Genomic DNA, 21,078 nt, shown 5'->3' on the forward strand with positions numbered 1-21,078 from the left:
AGTATGACACGGATTCTTGGTTGTGCTCATGCAGGGCTACAAGTATATTTTTTGGAATAGGAATAGATTTAAAAAGGCAGGCAGGGGCAGGGGACCAATTTGCACACGTGAAGTTCAGTTTACTTGTAATGGTTACTATTATCCAGCCAGTGAAAACAGCTGATTAATGTTTTCCGTGGCTCTGGAGGCGCTCTGCAAAGTTAGAAATTCCTTCCTCTACACTAAACTTCCTCAGATTGCATTTTGAAATGAAATCGATTCAAAAGCAAACTTGACATTAAACTCAAATTCAGACTGCTCTAATTAAGAGTGCATTGGAAAAAATGCCAGTAGAGGCTTTGGCTGTGAATCCCTCTTCCCAAACTAGATCTAAAACTTTATGGGCATTTGTCAACACGCAGTGCTCATTTGGTACCTGGCATATAACGACAAATGAAAATGTGCTGTATGTAGAATTGCATAAATGATAATAGCTGAAATATGACACTGTGTCACTGAGCAAATACTGATCTGGTAGAAAGCCAGACATCCGTATCAGCAATAATTAATTAAAGAAAAGCATTTGCACAATGTCTGCCTGTGAGAAACAACAAGAAACGCATGTGCTACCCACTATTTGCAGAGTTTATTCTTTTAAATATACATAGACTTTTTCTCCACATTAAATAACCCCCCCCAATTCCCGCCCTCAACCTCCCTCCCTCCCTCCCTCCCATTTCTTCACTCACTCTTTGCTCTCTCTGCTCTAACTGCTCTTCCAGAGAGAAAGCTCGTCCGGCTGAAAAAACACACTCTACTTTGTGCAGTATATTGCTTATTAAGACATTTGCAAAAACATAAATTAAAAATACTACAGCTTGTCTTTTTTTCATTTTCTGCTCCAACATCAGACGGCTCTGAACAGAATAAAAAATATATATATATTAACAAAAAAGAAAAAAAAAAGAAAAAAGCACAATGTCCCTCAGTCTGGCTACATTAGAATGAGCTGGATTCATCTGTTTTTCATGACATGGTATGACCCTCCCGGCCTGAATTCACCACAGCGGTCTGTACCATGAAGAGAAACATATTCTTCAACAGACATCCTGAGTTTGGTCAATTGATTTGTCGTGGTTTTTAATTTGTGTTAAATGATAAAACATCTAATCAAGATGGCTGATTCTGGCTCAGCCCTCACTTTCCCAAGTGTGTGTGCGACACTGCTTAGGAAGTGTGTGAGTGTGCTAAGGATGGTAAACATGTAGCTTCTCCCCTGCAATCAAGGATGTGCTTATTGTTTGTGCCTTTTTGTCAGATTCAAAGTTGTGGGATTGATTGGTCCAATGAGGCAATTGGAGCTGCAGGCAGAGTGAAGGACAGTGTGATACGGCACTAGAGGAAAATTCAGGTGTTAAAGTCACAAGGCATGCATGTTAACACTGAACTTAGAGAGTCGCCAGCGGAAGTGTTTCCACTGCGTCAGCTGTGGCGTGTGCTGTCCGTGAGTCCTGTCAGTCGCTTTTCATGTGTGTGTCAGTGTTTGTGCATTTCTTTATTTGCTCAGATGAAGGCGTTGAAAAAGTCCTGCTTTTGACTGCACCTACACAAACATTTCTAATATTTCTAATATTTCCAGTGAATGGAAGATACAGCAAACATCTGTTGAGTGACATTTCACAGTTGTATCTGATCTATGGTGACTAACTGCATAAAAAGAGGGACTTTTCCAAAAACCATCTCTGTATCATTTGTGCATGGGTGTCTTGTGAGCATATGTCATGTCTCATTCATTCTTCTCAAGTTTTATGTCTGTGATTCTAGCAGTCTGTCTGTTTCCCTCCCTTTTAGGAAGCACAGGAGGGGCTGCGTTGATCAGGGAGGGTCGAAGGATCAAGCTGGGGTCACATTCGGGGGGAGTATTTAGGGTTTCTTGGCACCTCGGTGAAAGATTTCAGCTCATAAGGGATCCCTGTGTCCACTTCGATGGATTTGCGGGAGAATAGCAGCCGGATATCGTTGTGCAAGTAGATCTTCCCAGATTTGGAGCTCTGGAATCTGGAGAGGTGAGAACAGACATCAGTGTAAGCCAAAACTTTTGTTTTAACATAAAATTTTAAAGTGAAACTGAATACTTAACCCAACCCTTTAAACTGAAATGAGAAAAAAAACATAATTTATATGCGTTCACTTCAAAAGGGCCATAAACAGATAGTCTGGCTCTACGCAGCGGTAAGTCTCTGCTGAGAGAAATGACAGCTGAGGCGGCTGTACGAGAATGTTTTCAGTTCTAATGCAAAGATAAGGGAACCTGGTGCTGCCTATAGCCTTATGATTACTGTACAAATATGTCAGAAAATGTGAACTACTGCTATAATTACAGAAAATAACTTTGAAGGCAGGAAAATGTGTTCAAAATTTCATCAACACAAATATCAATATTATGAAAAATATACTTTAAATGAACGCATTAAGATTTTGTGTCTCCCACAAAATAAAAGTAAAGTCTTTTCAGAAACAAAGGTATAAAACAATGATGCAGACAGCCTTACCTGAGATGTATCAGGTAGCAGAGAATCTTCTTCCTGTCCACTGCTCCGCCCCCTGGAGACATCTCACCTTTCCCCTCAACACCCTCCTCCACGGGTACCAGGAAGATACGGTGTCGCAGGAAGGTCATGTGATTGACAGGCATGTCTCCGAAGTTGTAGGTCACCAGGAACATCTTCACCACAGTTTTGTTGGGATTAAATAAGGTCTGAGGAGATATACCAGACCAACGTCAGTGTTCGAGGTAGCAAAAGTATAACAGCTAATGAATGTTTTAATCCAAACGTAAAAAAAATGTATGAGGTGATGTGCAATGACAAATATCATGAAAAGATCTCAATATCAACTTGTTGTATGTCAACATTGTAAAATGTTGGGGAAATAAAGATGAGATAGATCTTCATTTGCACAGGGTGTGCTGAGATGTGTAAAAAAAAAAAAAACTAACAAAAAAAAACAAAACAAAAACAAAATTACCACTTGAATGGTCCCTGCTTTGGGTATGCTGTATCCTTTCTTTCCCAGAGGCTCGAGGGAAATCACCCCCTATGAGATACAGAGACGTGACATAGTTGATGATTACATAACTCCTAATTTTTTATGGACACATTTTAATAGCTTTTAATAGCTCGTGAAACTTTGAGGGAACAACATTGTGGCAGCTGTATTGGAATAGAAACTGGTTTGATTATGGAATGCATTTCTTGCTTTTCACACTGAACCATTTAATTATCAATAACACTTAACACAAAAGCAACAAAACACCTTCATGAAAGCCGACTGACTGACATATTCTGCTGTAGTTGAAAAGACAGCTTAAGAGGGAGTCATGTTATGTGAAATGTGATTTAACAGTTCAAAGAACCTAATCAAAAGGGGCCATACATTCACCACTTTTATACACAACAATTCAAAGTCATCATGAGGCATGAAGCTGAGAAAGTGAAAACAGCTGGTTTCCAAATGTTCCAGTCTGACAGTTTAAGACTTCTTGCAAGAGGTTTTTCTTTCCATGAATTGTGTGTATTATTTTCATACTAGCAAAGGAAAACTCCCATGTAGAGTAAACACTGTTGGTTTATTGTTTGTGCCTTAATGAGAACGCACATAACCACACACAAACAAACTATATCTGGCAGATGCGCATGCATTCAGACTGACCAGGAAGGGGGAGGGTGCGCTATGCTCTGAGATGTCGTAGTATGTGACCTGCACCGGCAGAGTGACGTGCTGTGGGCAATAAGAGCCGCTGGCACCAATCTCCGCCGTGAAGCCTTCAATCCGGCCAGATGGGGAGAATCGTCCCTTCAGTATAGACTCCTGCAACGTGAAAGACAGAAAAAAAAGAGAATACACAGTCATGGACAAGTCCCTCTGAAAAGGCTTAACCTGTAAAACTTGCTGTATTACGCTTATTAGGAACAGACTATTGCTATGCATGGGGGGGGGGGGGGGGGGGGGGGGTCACATTTGGAATTGGAACAAAACATTTTATTAATAAAACAGCAGGTGGACAAAAAGAAGAGTTTTCTGACATAATTGGATATATATATATATTTTTTTTATTTCAATGTCAATACAATAGAATCAGCTATCTTTAAATTAACTGCACTGTAGAACGTTTTTTTTCTTACTTCTTTTTACTGGAAAGTGCTTTGAGAAAATGAAAGTTGCAATTTGGTACATTAAATATGAAATCTGATTAGAATTTAATAGTTAGAAAAAGTAAAAAAAAAGATAATTTTTTTACATTTACTATAAACATTGAAATCCTGAGTGGGGCTCTGCAACAATAAGAAAATTATCTGGACTTATTTTTACAAAGGAGAAAAAAAGCTTCTTCTTTTCATAAATATTCAGACAGATTAATATATATATCTATATCAGCAAGAGTTTTGCAATTTTATTTAATCAGAAACAGGGCTAGTGGAGAAAAATGTAGTCTTGTCTCAAATGTATAAAATAGACAAAACCTTTTTTTTTATTAATGTAAATGATTTGGTGCTTTTTGTGAGCATTTTCCATTTAAATTTGTGTTATTTAACTTGTGCAATAAAAAATAAATTTCTTTGGCTTTTCTTAAGGGTTAGAAACTGGTTCTACTGAAAGATGTCTCCAAAACAGACTTTTTCTTTGCGTGCCACGGACACTGGTTAGAGTTAAAGTTTGTACCTCAAAGTTGCCGAGTAGTGATCTGCTGATGGAAGATGAGGGCCAGCTGGAACGTGTGGAGCGGCCGGTGTCTGTGTGTCTGCCGCTGCGCAGCTGGCGACTGAATATGACCACAAAAAACACACAAAACAGACCCGTAGTTAGTGGTTAAAATTACACTAATTTTGTCTTAACCAACATGTCACATGCTTCTGAGTGTGTCTGGGTCTGAGAATTTGAGTCCAGACACAAAACCCTTTAATTTAGAATAACATACAACCTACCCTAACTCCTACCTCCTTTCCCTTTGTTTACTTTGTTGTAGTCAATCTGACTTGTCACTGTACTCATCTCATCCATCCATGTGTACTTGGGTTTAAATACACAAACCTGCTAAAGCTTATAATATGTTCATTTGATCCGTTTTTTTTGAATTTTTTTACATGATGTAACTTTGTTGAAAATATGACAGCTGACTCACCTTTTTAAGCGCAGCCCACTTTTTAGTCGTCTCCCTGATCTTGTGCAATCCGTGGCAGTCTGGACAAAAAGGAAACTTATGAGTTGTTTTTGTCAGTAATTATTCTGAAAAGTCAATTGATATTTACAGACATCCGCAGGAGATGTTTTAAATAGTTACAAAAATAAAATAAAACAAAATAAAATAAAATAAAATAAAACAAAACAAAACAAAACAAAACAAAACAAAACAAAACAAAATAAAATAATAATAATAATACTACAAGGACACAATCAGAAAAAAATTATACTTGCATAATGATTAATGGTTATGTTTGTGTGTGAAATTGTATGAGTAGCTGTGTATTTCAGCTGTCCTCTTACTTACTGAGTACTGACTATTGCACGTTGTGTCACGTGCACAAACATTCCCCATTTCCAGGCTGTCGTTCCTCCTAAATGCCACCCAACTTTCAGAGGACTCGTTGCTACCTGCTGGCCATTTGCTCACAACAAACCTTTCGGTCATTGTTAACTTATCGGTGTTAACTATACCTCGGTTGCACTGGCTCTCTTCAGAGCTTGAAGCTTTTTGTCAGCTGGTTGCCTTATCATCACTCTCGATCAAAACCACATATGACATTTTGGAATATTGTCCTGTCTCACCTTGCTCTGTCTCTGAAAAATCTTTTACTTGCCTTTGTTTACTGAAGCATCTCTTCTGACAATTTCTCCTGACAAAGTCTTCCTTTCACTGTTTTTTATGTCCCTGATTTGTGTCCTTGAGTCTTTCTTACATCAGTCTGTTTCTCACTGTGCTGCCCTAATACATGCTCTGAACACCTTGATGGAAACTAACTGTGAAAGTGACCCATACACTCAAAGCTCTTTCTGGCCTTCCTGTGTTCGAAAATGGCCAATTCACTTCCAGAACCATTTTTAAGCATGATGTATGCATTTGTATGTGTGTGTGTCCATGTGTGTGAGAGGTACAGCTCACTCATGTAGGAGCGAACAATGGTCCCTCCCTCAATGGGCTTATTCTGGAGCTGCTCAGCCTGTTCCAGCGTGGTGTGATAATGAGTCGACCGTCACTTCATTCTGTCACTTTTACTTGTTCCCTTAGTTTCTCTTTATTTATGCCTCAGCCTCTTTTCCAGGACTGTCAAGGCTCACAAATCTCTTACAGTCAACCAGTGACTTTGAACAGCTTGTCCTTATTCCATAGTCAGTACTGTAGAAGCCTCTGTGTAGTAGGGGCCCCAAAACCTTTGTGCCTAAAAGCATGGTATTTACATGCAAATGTGCAATTGTTTTATTCAGTGTCTGTTTTCAATGGCATTTCATGTTGTAACTGATTATGTTGGAACACTGAATCATCTGGTTGTAATTTTTTTTTTTCTCCAACAAATGTAGGATCTCTTGTTATTGCAGTTAGATAGCATAAGAGCTAATGTTAGCCATAAGGAGGTAGTTGGATAGGCTGCTGCAGTTGTTTTGGCAAACTGAATTATTTAAAACACATTTCCACGGTAGATGTATGCGGGTGTGCTAACCTTAGGCCAGTCTCTTGCAGAGGGCAGCAGGTGGTTCCAGTAAGGGGCAGCTTTAGCATCAGTGCTGCGACATGAGGCAGGGCCAAGTCCTGGCGTCAGCAATGATAGTCTGCTTCTCTTGGATGTGGATGGTCCCTCATCTTCTGAGCATGACTCCCCTGTGTCATTTGGGGACAGCAGCCTCTTCTTGGCCGGCCAATGGCCTCCAGAGGATAGACGGTGGCCATTACTGCTGGGCGTTTTCTCCCAGGATGCCAAGCCGTTGGAGGAGGAGGCAGTCTGTGTGGCACTTCGCTCAGGTGGAGAGGATTCAAGTCCAACTTCCCATTCAGTGGCCTCCCCTGGTTCCTGGAGCTCTGTGTGGTGTGGGGGGGAGAAAGGGCCTGGTGGGCTCGTGGGACTGGCAGGGTTTGGAGTCTCATATGTGGACATTTCATATAAGTGGGGGCTGGGCTGGCCTCCTGATGAACCATTAGTACAGCTCTCACTTCCAGGACTACCAAGAGAGTAGGTTGGTGTACGGCCACCATTAGGAGGCTCAGTCCGGGCTGAGCTTCCAAGGGAGTGGCCCTGGTCACAGGGATGCCCATGTGGGTCACACATTGGGGGTGATTTAGGTGAGAGTGGAGCAAATACATCAGGAATGGGCTTATCGTGATTGTGCTGAGTTAGGCGTCTAGATGGCGTGTGGCTTGGGGAGAGAGGCGGGGACCTAGGTGAAAGCCCTCCCTCAGAGTCTCTGTGCTCCATCTGTGTGCAAGAGTATATAGAACCTGTCCCACCTGGGCCCATTGCTACTCCCATTCCAACACCTTGAATTGGGGCTGGCCCACATAGCACCCCTCCCTCCAGCACCTCTCTGTCTGAGGTGTCTCCCAAGTGAGGGCGCTTATGTGTCAATTGGGGCTCTTCTAGCCCCCTTTTGACACCCAAACGGACATGCCGCTGTTGGATATCAGTGTTGGATTCTGTGGAGGTAGAAAATCCCCCCAGCTGGGAGAAAATTGAGAGCTGGTAGACCTTTTGGAGCCGTAACTCCTCCTGACCAAAGTGTCTAGGCGTTCCTGGTCTAACTCCAGGGTCTAAGCCCTGTGTTGGGGCTGTAGGTGGAGGCAGGTCCCCCTCCTGGGCTGGAAGTTCTAAAGGAGTCTTTTTGTGGGCTAATTCCACATGGATGTGCCGCATGGTTTCTATATGAGTCTTGACTATGAGTCTTGTGCAACAGGTCAAATAGGTCCTAACTAGTGCCAGAAGGCAGAGCAAGATTTTCCACAGGAATAGGAAGTCCTATAGTTCTTGCTTTGATATTGTCAAACAGTGTGAAACAGGAAGTTGAGCTGCACAGCACCTGAAAGGAACATGGTATTATTGTTTTCCATTGATGTGAAACTGAAATAGCATGAAATTTTGGAAGTTTTTATATTTCTCAATTGAATGTACAAACAATTGCCACTTTTCTGAAAGTCTCCATTTGTAGAATACAAAATGTATGTGTCAAACAACTACAAGAGCTCTGTCTACTCATAGATGCTAACAAGCAATGTAATGTAATCAACATCTGCACATTCATAGGGTCCGAATAAGCTTGGGGGGCAGACTGTCATTATTGCATTGCCAAAATGTTGCCCTTTTAAAATCTATATTTTGAATATGAGGCCCAAAAGCTGTATCTTACCTCTGTGCCTAATTCTGCCCACATGGACAAGCTGCATTTGGCACAACATCTGGTAGTTGTGTCTGAAATGGCCTACTAAAGTATCCTGTCTATCTCCATGACCGCTGCCACAAAATGCCAACATCCCAAAGTAGGTAGTCAGGAAACAGAGAGCAGTCCAAGGAAAGGAGTGAATATGGTGGGATACAGGAGTTATAACCTGAGGAGAAATAAAAAAGGTTTTATCAGTGAGTGTTTTGTTGTAATGTACTACTACAGGAAAACTAAAGTAGTTCACTTTTGATGCCATTTGGTTAAGTATGTACATTTACATGAAATAAATTATTATTATTATTATTTTAACTATTAGCAACTTGCTCTGACAACTATTTGGTCAATACACCTGAATTACACAGTAGGTTTGTTTTTGTATAACAAAGACATTTAAACTATAATGGGCTGCAATAAGTGTTTGATGGTGAAACTAACCAGAGGGGCGGAGTGTCAGTAATGCAGTAGGATCTCGAGAAGAAATATTTCTGCACCAGAATCAGACATAACTCTACAAGAGCTCCTCCTGTGATTGGCAGATAGCCAGACATGCCTTCCTTGGTCACCTAAGTTTGGGGTGTGACATTGACGTGGCATCACGGCACGGTCATTCCACCCAGAATTCCTGAAGAGAGAGACAGAGAAAAAAGTCTATAATCAGTCAGTTGCCTGTGCCTTACCGTTAACAGTCATTAAGATGGAAAGGGACTATTCCCTCTGAAAACACAAACATACATGGTACAGCAGACAAATCTAAAGTTTTCTGTCAAAGAAACACAAATACATCCTCATACCTGACTGCAGGAAGAAATATTACCCTCAGTCCCTTTCATTTTCCAAAATGAAATGCCACATTTTAGGTACAAAAACCAAAACACTGGGATGAGGAACAAACACGGAGCAGGAGTCACCAAGTTGGCACTAAATGATGCAAGGGCAAGAAAAACAGGCCATTTCCGACCCACTTGGACCAGAACTTGGGAATGTGGGTGGGGGAGGGTGAATATGGAGGGGCACACCAGTAGTCATGGCGACCAGTAGCCCAAGGATAACAGCTCCTTTGTGCTGGGCGACAAAGACTAAGAAAAAGAAGCAGAGCCATGAGGAGGGTGAGGTGGCTGGTGGGGGGTGCTGGGGGGGTAGGGGGAGACTGGCAAAGATGCTTTTAGTATAAAATATCTTCACATTCTGATAATCTAGAGCTGGCAAAATAATGTGATTTAAGCACTTCACATTTAACCCAGAGCTTCAGTTGTAAAGTATTACAAAGAAGAGGGTATTCTTTTGAAGCCAGGAAAGATAATCTGACTAGAGATGTACTATTGGTTTCTGTTGAGAATTGCATTGCAACAACTCACTTCAGCTTCACTTACTTGTATTTCCCTTAAAATAATTCGCATGAAATGGTGAGAATTGTTACAGAAAACTGATGACAAAAGCCCAAAAATCAAGCAAAAGGGAAGAAAAAAATGTGTAAAAGTGTGAAATAGGAAATGCAGGCAACAAGAGTTGTTCGTAGGTATTTTTGAAACACGCCTCAAGTGTACCCACTGGTCGAAGAAAGAATAAAATACCCAAATTACTTCACAAATGATGTAATGACCAAAGTAGGTAAATCATGTGAGTAATAGGAGGTATTGCTTTCATAGCTGCACTCCACATGACCTGTGACAGCCCATGTATTTAAAAAGCTTGGCTGACATACAGCCTTTATATGAGCTTATATTGTGTTTCATAGGTTTTCTGCAACTCAATTAACCATTTATTTGGGGGAATACAGTCCTTAACAACATCTGATTTATAGCTGATTCATTTTACAACCAAGTCAAAAGCTTGACAACATGACATGTGAATGTGAGTTTGGAAAACACAATACACCTCTTGCCCCCTCCCCAGCCCCCAACTCCCACCCACACCCCAAGGGCAGGTGGAGTCTCCTGAGCAAGTGCCCATGGGTGAACGCAAGGAGTGGGGGATGGGGAAGAATGAGAGACCAGTCAGCAGTGAGTATTTATAGTTAATGTCTGTGTCAGAGCTCACTGGGAGCATCGAAAGGCTCTTCGGTAGGCCCCACTCAATTTTTGCCCTTATTTTGACTGGCTGAGAAGGAGGATGCAGAGGCTCCCCAACCCTTTCCAGGCTCGGTCTAGGAACCAGCAGAGTACTGGGACCTTTAGCCAAAGAAAGGCTTCAGTTTCTTGGAATTGGCTATAAACTACAACCTGGACAACTAATGTACTAAAATTGTATTGCATTGTTTTTAATTAATAGCCATCACTGATTAAAAACACATTATCCTTTAAAAAAAAATTAACATTACCTTCATTTAACTATGCTGATATGAGGTATCAAGATTTTACACATTCTGGCAAGGTGCAATCTTCATTGTCACTAGAAGTGAACCAGCAGGAAATCATTAAGAGATGGAGTGAGAGTAAAAAAATGTGAGTGGACAGAAACAAAAATGAGAAATACCTGTCAAGAAAAAAAACATCCACACATGGACAAAAAGAGGAGAAAAGTGATGGGGGAAACAAGCATGCTGCTGCCAAGAAAATGACCTTGAGGACATTATAAATACAGCAGGGACAGGTTGAGTTTAGCAATGTCAGGGCTGTGTCAGTATATTTATACAGTACATAAACCAGACCTATTAGGTCCCAACCTAAAATGAAGCTGTACCCAGGTTTCTATTAATGCATCCTTTCAATAAAATCCTTTAGAGCAACCGGAACACATCTACTATTTTTGTCAAAGTACTACATGCAGCAAAGCTGCTTAGTGGAGCATACTGTGCATAACTGTAACCAGAAAATAGTACTTCATAAAATAACATGAGCTATAACTAATAAATTAAAGAATCTAAAGGATTGCTGTTGCATCATTATTTTTACACTGTAATATCCTCAACAGTTTATTTCCATATACAAACTTAGAGTAAGACTAAGAAAAGAAAAGAAAAGCAATGTAACATGAAAGCTCAGCAAAGCGGTGTACAGAACAAGTTGTACTAATGAGCAGAGGAAAAAAAAGACAGCAAGGTCAGTTTGCCATGACCCATGTTTAGATCTGGATTGAATCGAGTGTAGACTCAGTCAAAAACATTCAACAAGAATTGGCTCATTATCAAAGGACCTTTGATGTACCTGCTGTCCAGCTCATTTTGTTCAGAAGATGGAAGACCTATCCTTCAAGGAAGATTATTGAGATACCAATGAGTACTAAAATGTTAAATAGAATATATATAGGCTTGCACATCAAATCAAACCAAATTTTATATATGCCAAATCATAACAAAATTACAACAAGGCACTTTATACATAGAGAAGGTCTAGACCAAACTCTTTATGGAGTTCCAAGAGCAAGCACTTGGCGACAGTGGCAAAGAAAAAACGGGCTCAGGGAATGCAGCCATCTGCATCAACTGGGTGGTTTGAAAGGGGGGGGCAGAGAAAGAAGCAGAGGCAGTGAGAGAGAGAGACACAGTGAGAGTGAGCATGAAGGAAAGGGGGCGAGGGGGGTGGTCGGTAAAGGGATAGACAGAGAATAAGAAAAGGAGGAGAGGAACTTCCATGAGAAATACAAACAAAGCATACAGTGACTTCAACCTGGTAGCACAAGAAAATTAGGTTCCAATGGGAAGTGAGTATTAGTGTGTAATGATAACTAAAGGTCAGGTTTAGGGTTAGGCAGAAATGATTCAGCACCTGTACGACAGGGACAGGAAGAGAGGACAGGGGGGGACAAAACACAGACTACAGGAAGAAACAAAGTTAGAGACATGTAAGTTTATAATGTAAATGCATGGGGGAGAGAGAGAGAGAGGTGCTCAGTGCAACCCCCAGCAGTCTAGGCTTATAACAGCACAACTAAAAGACATTTACATTTTTAACTGGAGGCTTTGTCATAAAAGAAGGTTTTAAGCCTGATCTTGAAAGATGCGACAGAATCCACCCCTTGGACTGATACTGGGAGTTGGTTCCATAGAAGAGGAGCCGGACAGTTGAAAGATCTGCCTCCAGATTTACTCTTTGAGACTCTAGGAACCACCTGCAAACCTCCATCCAGAGAGCAAAGTGACCTACTGGGACAGTAAGAATGAACTCTCTGAGATAGGATGTAGCTTGGCCATTCAGAGCTTTGTATGTTAAGAGAATTATTTTAAAATCTATTTTGAAATTTACTGGGAGCCAATGAAGAAAAGCTAGCACAGGAGAAATGTGATCACTTCTCCTAGTTCCTGTTAATATTCGTGCAGCAGTGAATCAACTGAAGGCTTTTCAGAGAATTGTTGTGACATCCTGATAGTAATGAATTACAATAGTCTAGCCTAGTTTTACAAATGCACAGACTAGTTCCTCTGCATCCTCTTGAGACAGGATGTTTCTGATCTTTGCACTATTGCATCGATGAAAGAGACCTGTCCTAGAGGCTTGTTTTATATGAGGGACAAACTGTCCATGTCCTGATCAACAATGACTCCAAAATTCCTAACAGTGGAACTGGAGGCCAAAGTAATGCCACCCAGAGTGGTTAGGTGATCAGATAATACTTCCCTAAGGTGCTTAGGGCAAAGTACGGTGACTTCAGTTTTGTCTGAGTTCAGAAGTAAAAAATTGCAGGTCATCCTGTTATGTCTGTAAGATATGCCAGAAGTCTTAAAAGTTGATTAGTTTCATTCGGCTTAATTGACAAGTAAATCGTTTGAATATTGATGCTGTGCTTCCAGATAATATTGCCTAATGGGAAGCATATATAGGGTGAAAAGAACTGCGCCAAGGACAGAACCGCGTCGAACTCCATGATTAACTAAAGTGCACTGAGGAACAGCCATCGTCAACATGAACAAATTGATATCTGTCTGACTAGTGGCTCCTTTGATCCCATATACACAACATTATGTGTCAGTGAATGTGTTAGCTTCCTTCAGGCCAAGGCAGACTGCGGTCAAGAGGTCAAAGGCTAAGGGTCTTAGGTCAGGTGACTTATTGGAGGCGCTGAAGCATTTCATTTCATCATCATGACAGAGGTTATGGGTACTGATAAAAGGCTAACAAAGTACTGATCAACACATAACTACACTATACATTAAATTGGCTTCACTGTCTTTTAAAAACTTGTTATACTGAGATACACCATCGATTAGAGTTTGCAAAAAGAGTCAGTGGAGTTGCAAAAGTAGCATCTGTGTTTTTAGCAAAAAGACATTTAAGACTGCCAACCTCTGAAAACATTGAAAACATGCAAATTTGTGGAATAATTCATGCACAACAGTAAAAATAAACATTTCATAGGAGGTTTGCTGGCAGCTTTGGCCTGGAAACCAGCTCTCAGAAAAACACACGGAGGTGAAGGGAGTTCATAGCCAATACCCATCCTCAAAGAACAACAACAACAAAACAAACAAACAAACAACAAACTGACATTTGGCTTATGCACATTCATCAGAAAACCCCATGGATGAAAACACTGACACTCACAGCATTTTCTCCTTGTAACTCCACACAGCATGTACTCCACTTTTAAGAACTTGTTATTGTAAAAGAACAGCTGTTCTGTTTACTGCTGCCTACGTTTACTTTTAATTTATTACAGTTAAAATTGAATCTATTCACACCATATTACACTTTATACAGTTGTGTAGTTGCGTACAGCCACAACATTGAAAACCCTAGCAGTGTTGCAAACCTGCAATAAATAAAACAAATTACCCCTGGGGGCCTTTCATTCATTAGGAACAGTTAAAAGATCTTAATTCATGAGCTGCATTGTGGCTTGTAACTAGTTTATATGCCCTGGGCATTAATATTGCTTGTTCTCTTTGAATTTGTTTAAATTAAGTCATTTACATTAAGGCTGTTTCAATTTTTTTCTATCTTTAGTGCATGGGGAAGCAAAAACATATTTTAGTCAAAAGGTGAGATTCAATTAAATCCTTATCAACATTAGATCATGAAAATGGTCGAAAGAATTGCTACTTGTTGATTAAGTATATTGCACTCAAACTTGATTATGTAATTGTGGGAGTTTGTGATCATTGCTTAATCCCATCCTTTTGGATCTATGATGTGGGTGATATGATACTCATTCTCCTTAATCAGTGACAAGATGTTATAATCTTGAAAGGGCCTTTTGTGAAAACTGGATTCTGTAGCTGATCCGCTACGCTCTGTCCTCTTTTTAGTGTCCCGAACCAACCCTTTACACTCAGCCTAAATCAGAGGTGTGATAACATCAGCATGAGGTTAGCAGCTTCTCAAATACTTCAATTGTCTCATCAACTTTTAGCACAACCCCACCCAAGCTACTCCCAGGCATGTGCCTCGAGGCTGATAAAAACACACACACACACACACACACACACACACTTACTTATGTCCACACTCTCAAACACAAATAGTTGTCAAGTCCACCTCCACAAACAATCACCTGTTGATTCAACTACTCTAGCCATCTAGAGTTTGGAAATTTGATGCGAGTGTGCATGAGGGATTCAGATGACAGCTGACTGTATATGCGTGTTCTTGGACTAAAACAGATGATAGGAAGCAGCTGAGTAAGACAGAAAGTGACAGAATGCGAGAGGCAAATTTGATTGAAACTGATAAATCTGTTAAGAAGACAGTGTTACACTGAACACACACACAAACACATCTCTCTGATTTGGGGTGTCCTAGCTATCTAAACTAAGCTGGCTCAGTGACATAGTTGCTGAGAAGGCTGTTTGACACAGGGTCCCTTTCTGTCTCCCCCTCCCTCCCTCTGTCTATATGTCTGCCTGCCTGTCTGTCTGTCTGTCTGTCTGTCTGCCTCACTTTCATGTAGCCATTTTAGGAGAAGTTGAGTCACCCGAGCCCAGCTGACAACATGACAGCAATCAACAGGAGCAACATTGCTACACTTGACTTGACAGCAGGAGAACTTGTGACGCTCACCTCCTCAGACAGATGGAGTTAATCTCACTTGCATGCTTTGACTCTCCTTCCTTCCTCTATTTCGTCTGGTGGCTGGATGGGTGACTCTGCTGTGTTTTCTTTCTCTCCTCCTCCTCTCAGTTTCTATTTCCACTAGGTCAGGCTGCCTTCTCTCTTTCTCTTGACTCTCCGATTTGTTGTCTCTCTTTGCTTCCTCCCTGCTGAATAGGTGGTGACGAAGAAAAGTCAAGTTGTTCTGCCTTGCTTCGCTTTTTTTGTCAGGATGCCAAATAGCCTGCACCAGCTCCGTGTCTCTCTGTTTTCTTCCTGTCTACCTCTCTCCACACTCAGCCACACACATCACAAGCCCATCAGTAAATCTCACCCCCACCTCCACCCGTCTTGCTTGTTCCCTCCTTCTCCTTTTCTCTCTCTCTGGCAACCCCCCTCTCCCTCTTTCTTCTTTTCTCTCATGTGCGCCCCTCAAAAATATCTTGAATACAAAAGCCACTCCACATGCTAGCATTCCCCCTTTCCTCTCTTCCCATTCCTTTTCTTACTCACCCTCTCCTTCCTTCCTCTATCTGCTCCTAGGCCCCTCCTTTCCTACCATCTCCCCTCCTCTTTTGCGCTCTCTCTTTCCCCATGTGTGTGTTCTCTTTCTGTCTGTTTCCTCTCAGCTGATAGAGCAAGGTGTGCTTTGCTCACTCAGCACCGAAGGCATACAGGGGAAAGAAAAGGGGGGCTGTCAGCTGATTGGCTAGAGAAAAGGGGGGTCAGCTGTAGTGGCAGGGTTCCTGATTGGCCTTGGGGAGGGAGTGCAAAGGAGGGGGGGTGTGAACCCACCCACTCACTCCTGCTCGCCTGTTCTGTAGGGGCAAAAAAACCAAAAACAACACAGGATTAAACAGCACTTTCTCCAAATACTGTGTGTATGTGTGTTAAATGTGTGTCCTTGACAGCTTTAGACAGGTTTTGTGTGGTTTTGTGCACTGTTTAACTTGTGTAATCTCTTCCCACAACACAACTACAAGTGTAGTTGTGTAGGTGAAACAACACCTAATAAAAAAAGAGTTATTGCCTCAGCAACGATAGATACAAACATCAATGTGGTTCACCTACCCCCTTCCTTTGTACAAATACACACAAACACACAGGTGCACACTCAGCATGTAGCATGAGACAACCTATGGCCTAAATAGGCAAAAAAAAAGTAGACAGTTTATCTGCTGCTGGAGTGCAGATAGAGAATGAAATGAATGTGAAATAGTTTATCAGCTGTGTACCAGCAGCAGCTCACATCTGTGCATTTATGTGTGTGTGTGTGTGTGTGTGTCTATTTTACCATCTGTGAGCTAATATGGAACAGCATGTTGACTGGGCAAGAACTATTTTGAACAGAGTGGTGTGGTTAAACTAGACACAGTGCAAGCAAGTGCATCACACACACTTGTGTGCGTTCTCTCACCTCACACAGAATATTGTGGGTGGAGATTGCGCAAGTTCAAGCACTGTACACAAAACATACTGTATTGTTCAGCTGTCTGTTACTGTCTTTCCCTGACCGGTCATTAGGTGTGTCTACCTCTCACTTGATTTCCATTTGTTATGGCCCAAATCTGTTTTGAATACAGGATGAAGAATGTACACTTCACAGTTGTAGCTGATCTGATATTAAATCTATATTATACAGAAGGATTGAGAGGATATTATCTATGTGGAGTTGTCCTTCCTTCTGTCCCTTTGATGAGTTATTTGGGAGTCACTTAAATGCAAATTACTTTAATAGTTAAGTCATGGCGTTAACAAATAATCATAAAAGCTTAAAAGTTTTAAAATCTTAGAACAACTTTCAACAACTGGTTTCAACAAGAAGAGGAAGTGACTTTTCATACCACACTTTATAATGCTTATTAAGTAGAAAAAATAACCTTGCTTCTCTACACACGTATATGTGCTGATTTGGTTCAAAACTACATAAAACAATTAAAAACTGCATGAAGGCTATGTATGAAGTTACCCCCAGCCAACAGACCAAATGCTATAATTAAATATTTTGCCTAGAAATTTTTTGAAAAATTAGTTAACAAAATTTAAAATGGCATAACATGACCAATTAAGTTGTTGCAAAAAACAACCCCAAACACTCAGTTGATTATTACATGACTCCAACAAGAACATTAACTCCTAAACATTTAATGGTGAACATTTTATTTTGACTGATTGAAACATGGTTGAAATTATTGATTGATTATTATATAGTTCCTACTTAATTTTGGGTTGATGGACTAAGTAATTGATTACTGACCTACATCTTACTTCCCTTCTACCTGCATGCCATCCTAAAAATGTATGCAGTTAAAAGAGGGGAGGTTTGAAAACAAGACACGTCTTCAGCTACATGCCTCCAAATATAGAGATGTGGGGATGAGGGGGGTGGAGGGCATTTGAAGACAGAGACAGCAAGCAGATACAGAGAAAGGAAGACATACCTACAAGAGTCTTCAAATTGACTGACCTTCTACTTTTGACAGTATAGCTTGTAAAAAAAAACTATAATAATGGTGGATTACTGGGATTACTGTTTGCAGGCAGCACTGTAATTAGGATCTTGTGTTTCAATGGACAAAAACACATGCACGCAGTTCTGTACCTTTAAGAGCCCATGTTGCTCTCCATATTTGGGGAAAAAGGGTGTGTCTTCCCTATTAAGACCTTCCTCCATTCAAGGGCACTCTGAGTGCAGCTGAGGAGAAAGAAGCATTGAAAACACTCACTCACTCACATTCCATCAGACACATGCATTGATGCAATCCTGACAGAAAGCATGGCAGCGTTTGTTTTGAAGTCCATACGCCTTCAACAGGGTTGAATTTTCAACCGCGGCATGTGAAATACTGACAGACACACAGACACACTCAGATCTTGTTTTTTGGAGGCCTCTCTTAAAAGTGACACCAGATGTGAGGTTTTTTTTCCCACTATGGATGAGTGGGGGTTGTTACCCCAAGCAGCTCTAAAATACTCATAGCCTTAAAAAAAACAAAAAACTTGGATTTATCTGTAAAAGCTCAACATCAGTTGGTCACGATTTCAAATTACCAGTTTGAAATTTTGAAAACAAGGTCTAATTTATCGTTCTTCTCAAGGAAGGAGAGAACAAAAGGAGGTGAGGAAGAAGGGAGGTGGGAGGAAGGGTGGGAAAGGAAAGTGAGCGTATGTGAACGTGTGGGAGTGAGTATGTGTGTGTATGTGTGTGTATGTGTGTGTGTGTGTGTGTGTGTGTGTGTGTGTGTGTCTAGGGAATGAATGTTTAAAAGAGGCGTGGATCAGTGTGTACTTTGGTGTCTGTTTCTGATGGCATGTCAGAGAGTGTTTTGGTAGTGCACATATGGAGACGTGCACATGGTGAAAGAATGAATAACAGCTAAACAGTGAATGCCAGGAAAGCTCATAAGTACCAAACAATTTTCATATCTGACATTTACATGGACTTTACAAGCTAATGTTGACTGGATTTGTGGTACAAATTGTTTGGTGACTGAGAAAACAAGTAAATTAGAATATGAATATGGAATAATTTAATAATTTAATAACATAGAAGTATTCAAGTATTTATTTATATATATATATATATGTTCTATACTTCAGCTACATTGTATTAATCCAAACAGGATAACTTAGATGCTTTACTTGCTGAACTAACAGTTATAACTACAGTGCCACAACCATAATTTTATCAGTTAGCCACTTCCTGGAGAATTCCTCACAGCAGTCCCTTTAAATTTACATTTCCAAAGAGGTGTAATCTGGTGGGATTAACTTTCTCTGGGGGTGTATGTTTAATCAGCTGCCTGTTGATAAATAAGATCACTATGCTGAAAAGAGACAGAGAGTATATTAAACACAATCAAGTTCAGTGCTTTACTGCTCAGGGAAGAAATGTGTGTATTTGGCTCTTTAACCATTTAGGCACACACACACACACACACACACATTTGGAAAATAAACCCTCAAATGGTTTTCTCTTCATTATGTAATTGTCAGGATTAAATTTATGATTTGGGGTTATATTTAAATTGGGCAGATGCAGCAAATAGCCATCCCTGAACACAGAGTTTTTGAGAGTTTATTTAAAAACACTTTGTCGATTGTCCAAATAAAATATTCCTGAAATACGTTTTGTTTGCTTTTCCATTACTAAATGTCCCTCCATCCACTTCCTCAAACATAACCAACATTCATCTATTAATCTAGTGTTCTGTAGAACTCTGAGGTATCTAGATTACAACATTTATCTTCCACCTACTCAGTCACACATCTCACTATTAATATGTATTGTGATTTATTCAGTTACTTGTTAGAAGAAAATTCAGGCGCAACCCTCCACAATTGGCTCACTTGCTGTGGAAAGATAGGAATAAAAGAAAAGAAAAAAGAACAAGGCTAAGAAGAAACGACAAATATCAAACAGCACCCAACATGTCTAGTGAATAAAGAGAGAGACAGTGTGATAGGAAGAAAGGCAGAGACGAAGAGGACTGTGGCACCCTGAGGGTTGGTGACAGGCCGGGCCGGCTCAGATGATGGAATTCTCCAGTGAAATATGCTGCCTATTCATGGAAGACAGGAAATAAAACTTGCTCGCCCTCTTTATCTTCACTTCTCTTGTTTTTCCTTGCAATCTTCACTTCTTCACCCTGAACTCAGCTGCTTGTTATTTCACCGCTGTCTCTCTGAGTAACATCACCGGTCTGTCTCTCTGTGTTTCTCCCTCTCCTCCCTCCTCATGGCCTTTGGGTATTTTTTTTTTTGGGCATCTTCTGTCAGTCTAAAATCAATTCCTTTTCTTCCTTTTCATGCTTGGGGGATTCACACAGCGTGGTGTTGCACCACTCAGACTGGCAGCAGCTGAAAGTAGTCTAGCCTGCCATCTGCGCAGTGAAAGGAGAGAGGAGGACAAAAAAAAAAAATTCATTTTCTCTGCAGTGAATCTCACTAATACCTAATCAGGGCATACTGTCACTACTTAAACAGCCAGCCTGACTGATTGGTCACTAGCCAAAGTAAATAGTGGAGAACTGACATCCACATGTTGTTAAGGTGTGTGTATGAGGAAAATATGGAAAAAACAAAGCACGGTGCAGTACAGTGGCAGTGTGGTTTGCACTGTTGCCCAACAATAAGAAGGCCATCGGCATGATTCCCAGGCCTGGGGACTTTCTGTGCAGAGTTTACATTTTCTCCCCATGCTTCGTGGGTTTCCTCTGAGTACTCAGGTTTCCACCAACCGTCCAAAGACACCCTCACCCCCTGTGCGCTGGGACTGGCTCCATCACTCCCTGCGACCCGGAAATGGAGCGGTAGAAGATGAATGAATGAACTTTGCATTCATCTCAACGACAAGGTTTAACCCAAAGCAAAACAACAGTGGAGCATGTACATGTTCATTAACACACAGATACACAGTGGCTCATCCATTTGAGGATTGTGGGAGTGGGTGAAGGGTAGAGAGGGCTCCGGCTTGGGTTAATCCTGAGATCAGTCCAATATAAACATACTCACAAACACACATGGCCATTAAGCAGCAGTTAATAATGAGAAGCTTTGGTAGCACAATAGTTGCTGCTCTATGTTTGAGCCCGTGGCAGGATGATACATACTCAGTATTTGCAGCTACCAACATACATCTATGCCAAAAATGCAATTAGACTAAATCCAATCAATTTAGAGAAATTGGACATAGATCCAATATGTTCTGTTA

General features: G+C 40.9%; 1 protein-coding gene across 1 annotated transcript; it reads right to left on the reverse strand.

Moving 5' to 3' along the window:
- Window positions 1-723: 723 nt before the first annotated feature.
- On the reverse strand, window positions 724-15,716 carry atosb (atos homolog b). The gene is made up of 10 exons (XM_029511674.1): window positions 15,336-15,716; window positions 8,839-9,025; window positions 8,371-8,569; window positions 6,696-8,043; window positions 5,162-5,220; window positions 4,702-4,801; window positions 3,691-3,849; window positions 3,007-3,075; window positions 2,532-2,737; window positions 724-2,037 (listed from the first exon to the last, which is right to left on the reverse strand). Exons 4-10 carry the CDS (start codon window positions 7,878-7,880, stop codon window positions 1,884-1,886), a joined length of 1,932 nt encoding a protein of 643 aa, XP_029367534.1. The 5' UTR covers window positions 7,881-8,043; window positions 8,371-8,569; window positions 8,839-9,025; window positions 15,336-15,716; the 3' UTR covers window positions 724-1,883.
- Between the last annotated feature and the right edge of the window lie 5,362 nt (window positions 15,717-21,078).

This window comes from Echeneis naucrates, chromosome 9, assembly GCF_900963305.1.
Source record: "Echeneis naucrates chromosome 9, fEcheNa1.1, whole genome shotgun sequence".
Taxonomy (NCBI): domain Eukaryota; kingdom Metazoa; phylum Chordata; class Actinopteri; order Carangiformes; family Echeneidae; genus Echeneis; species Echeneis naucrates.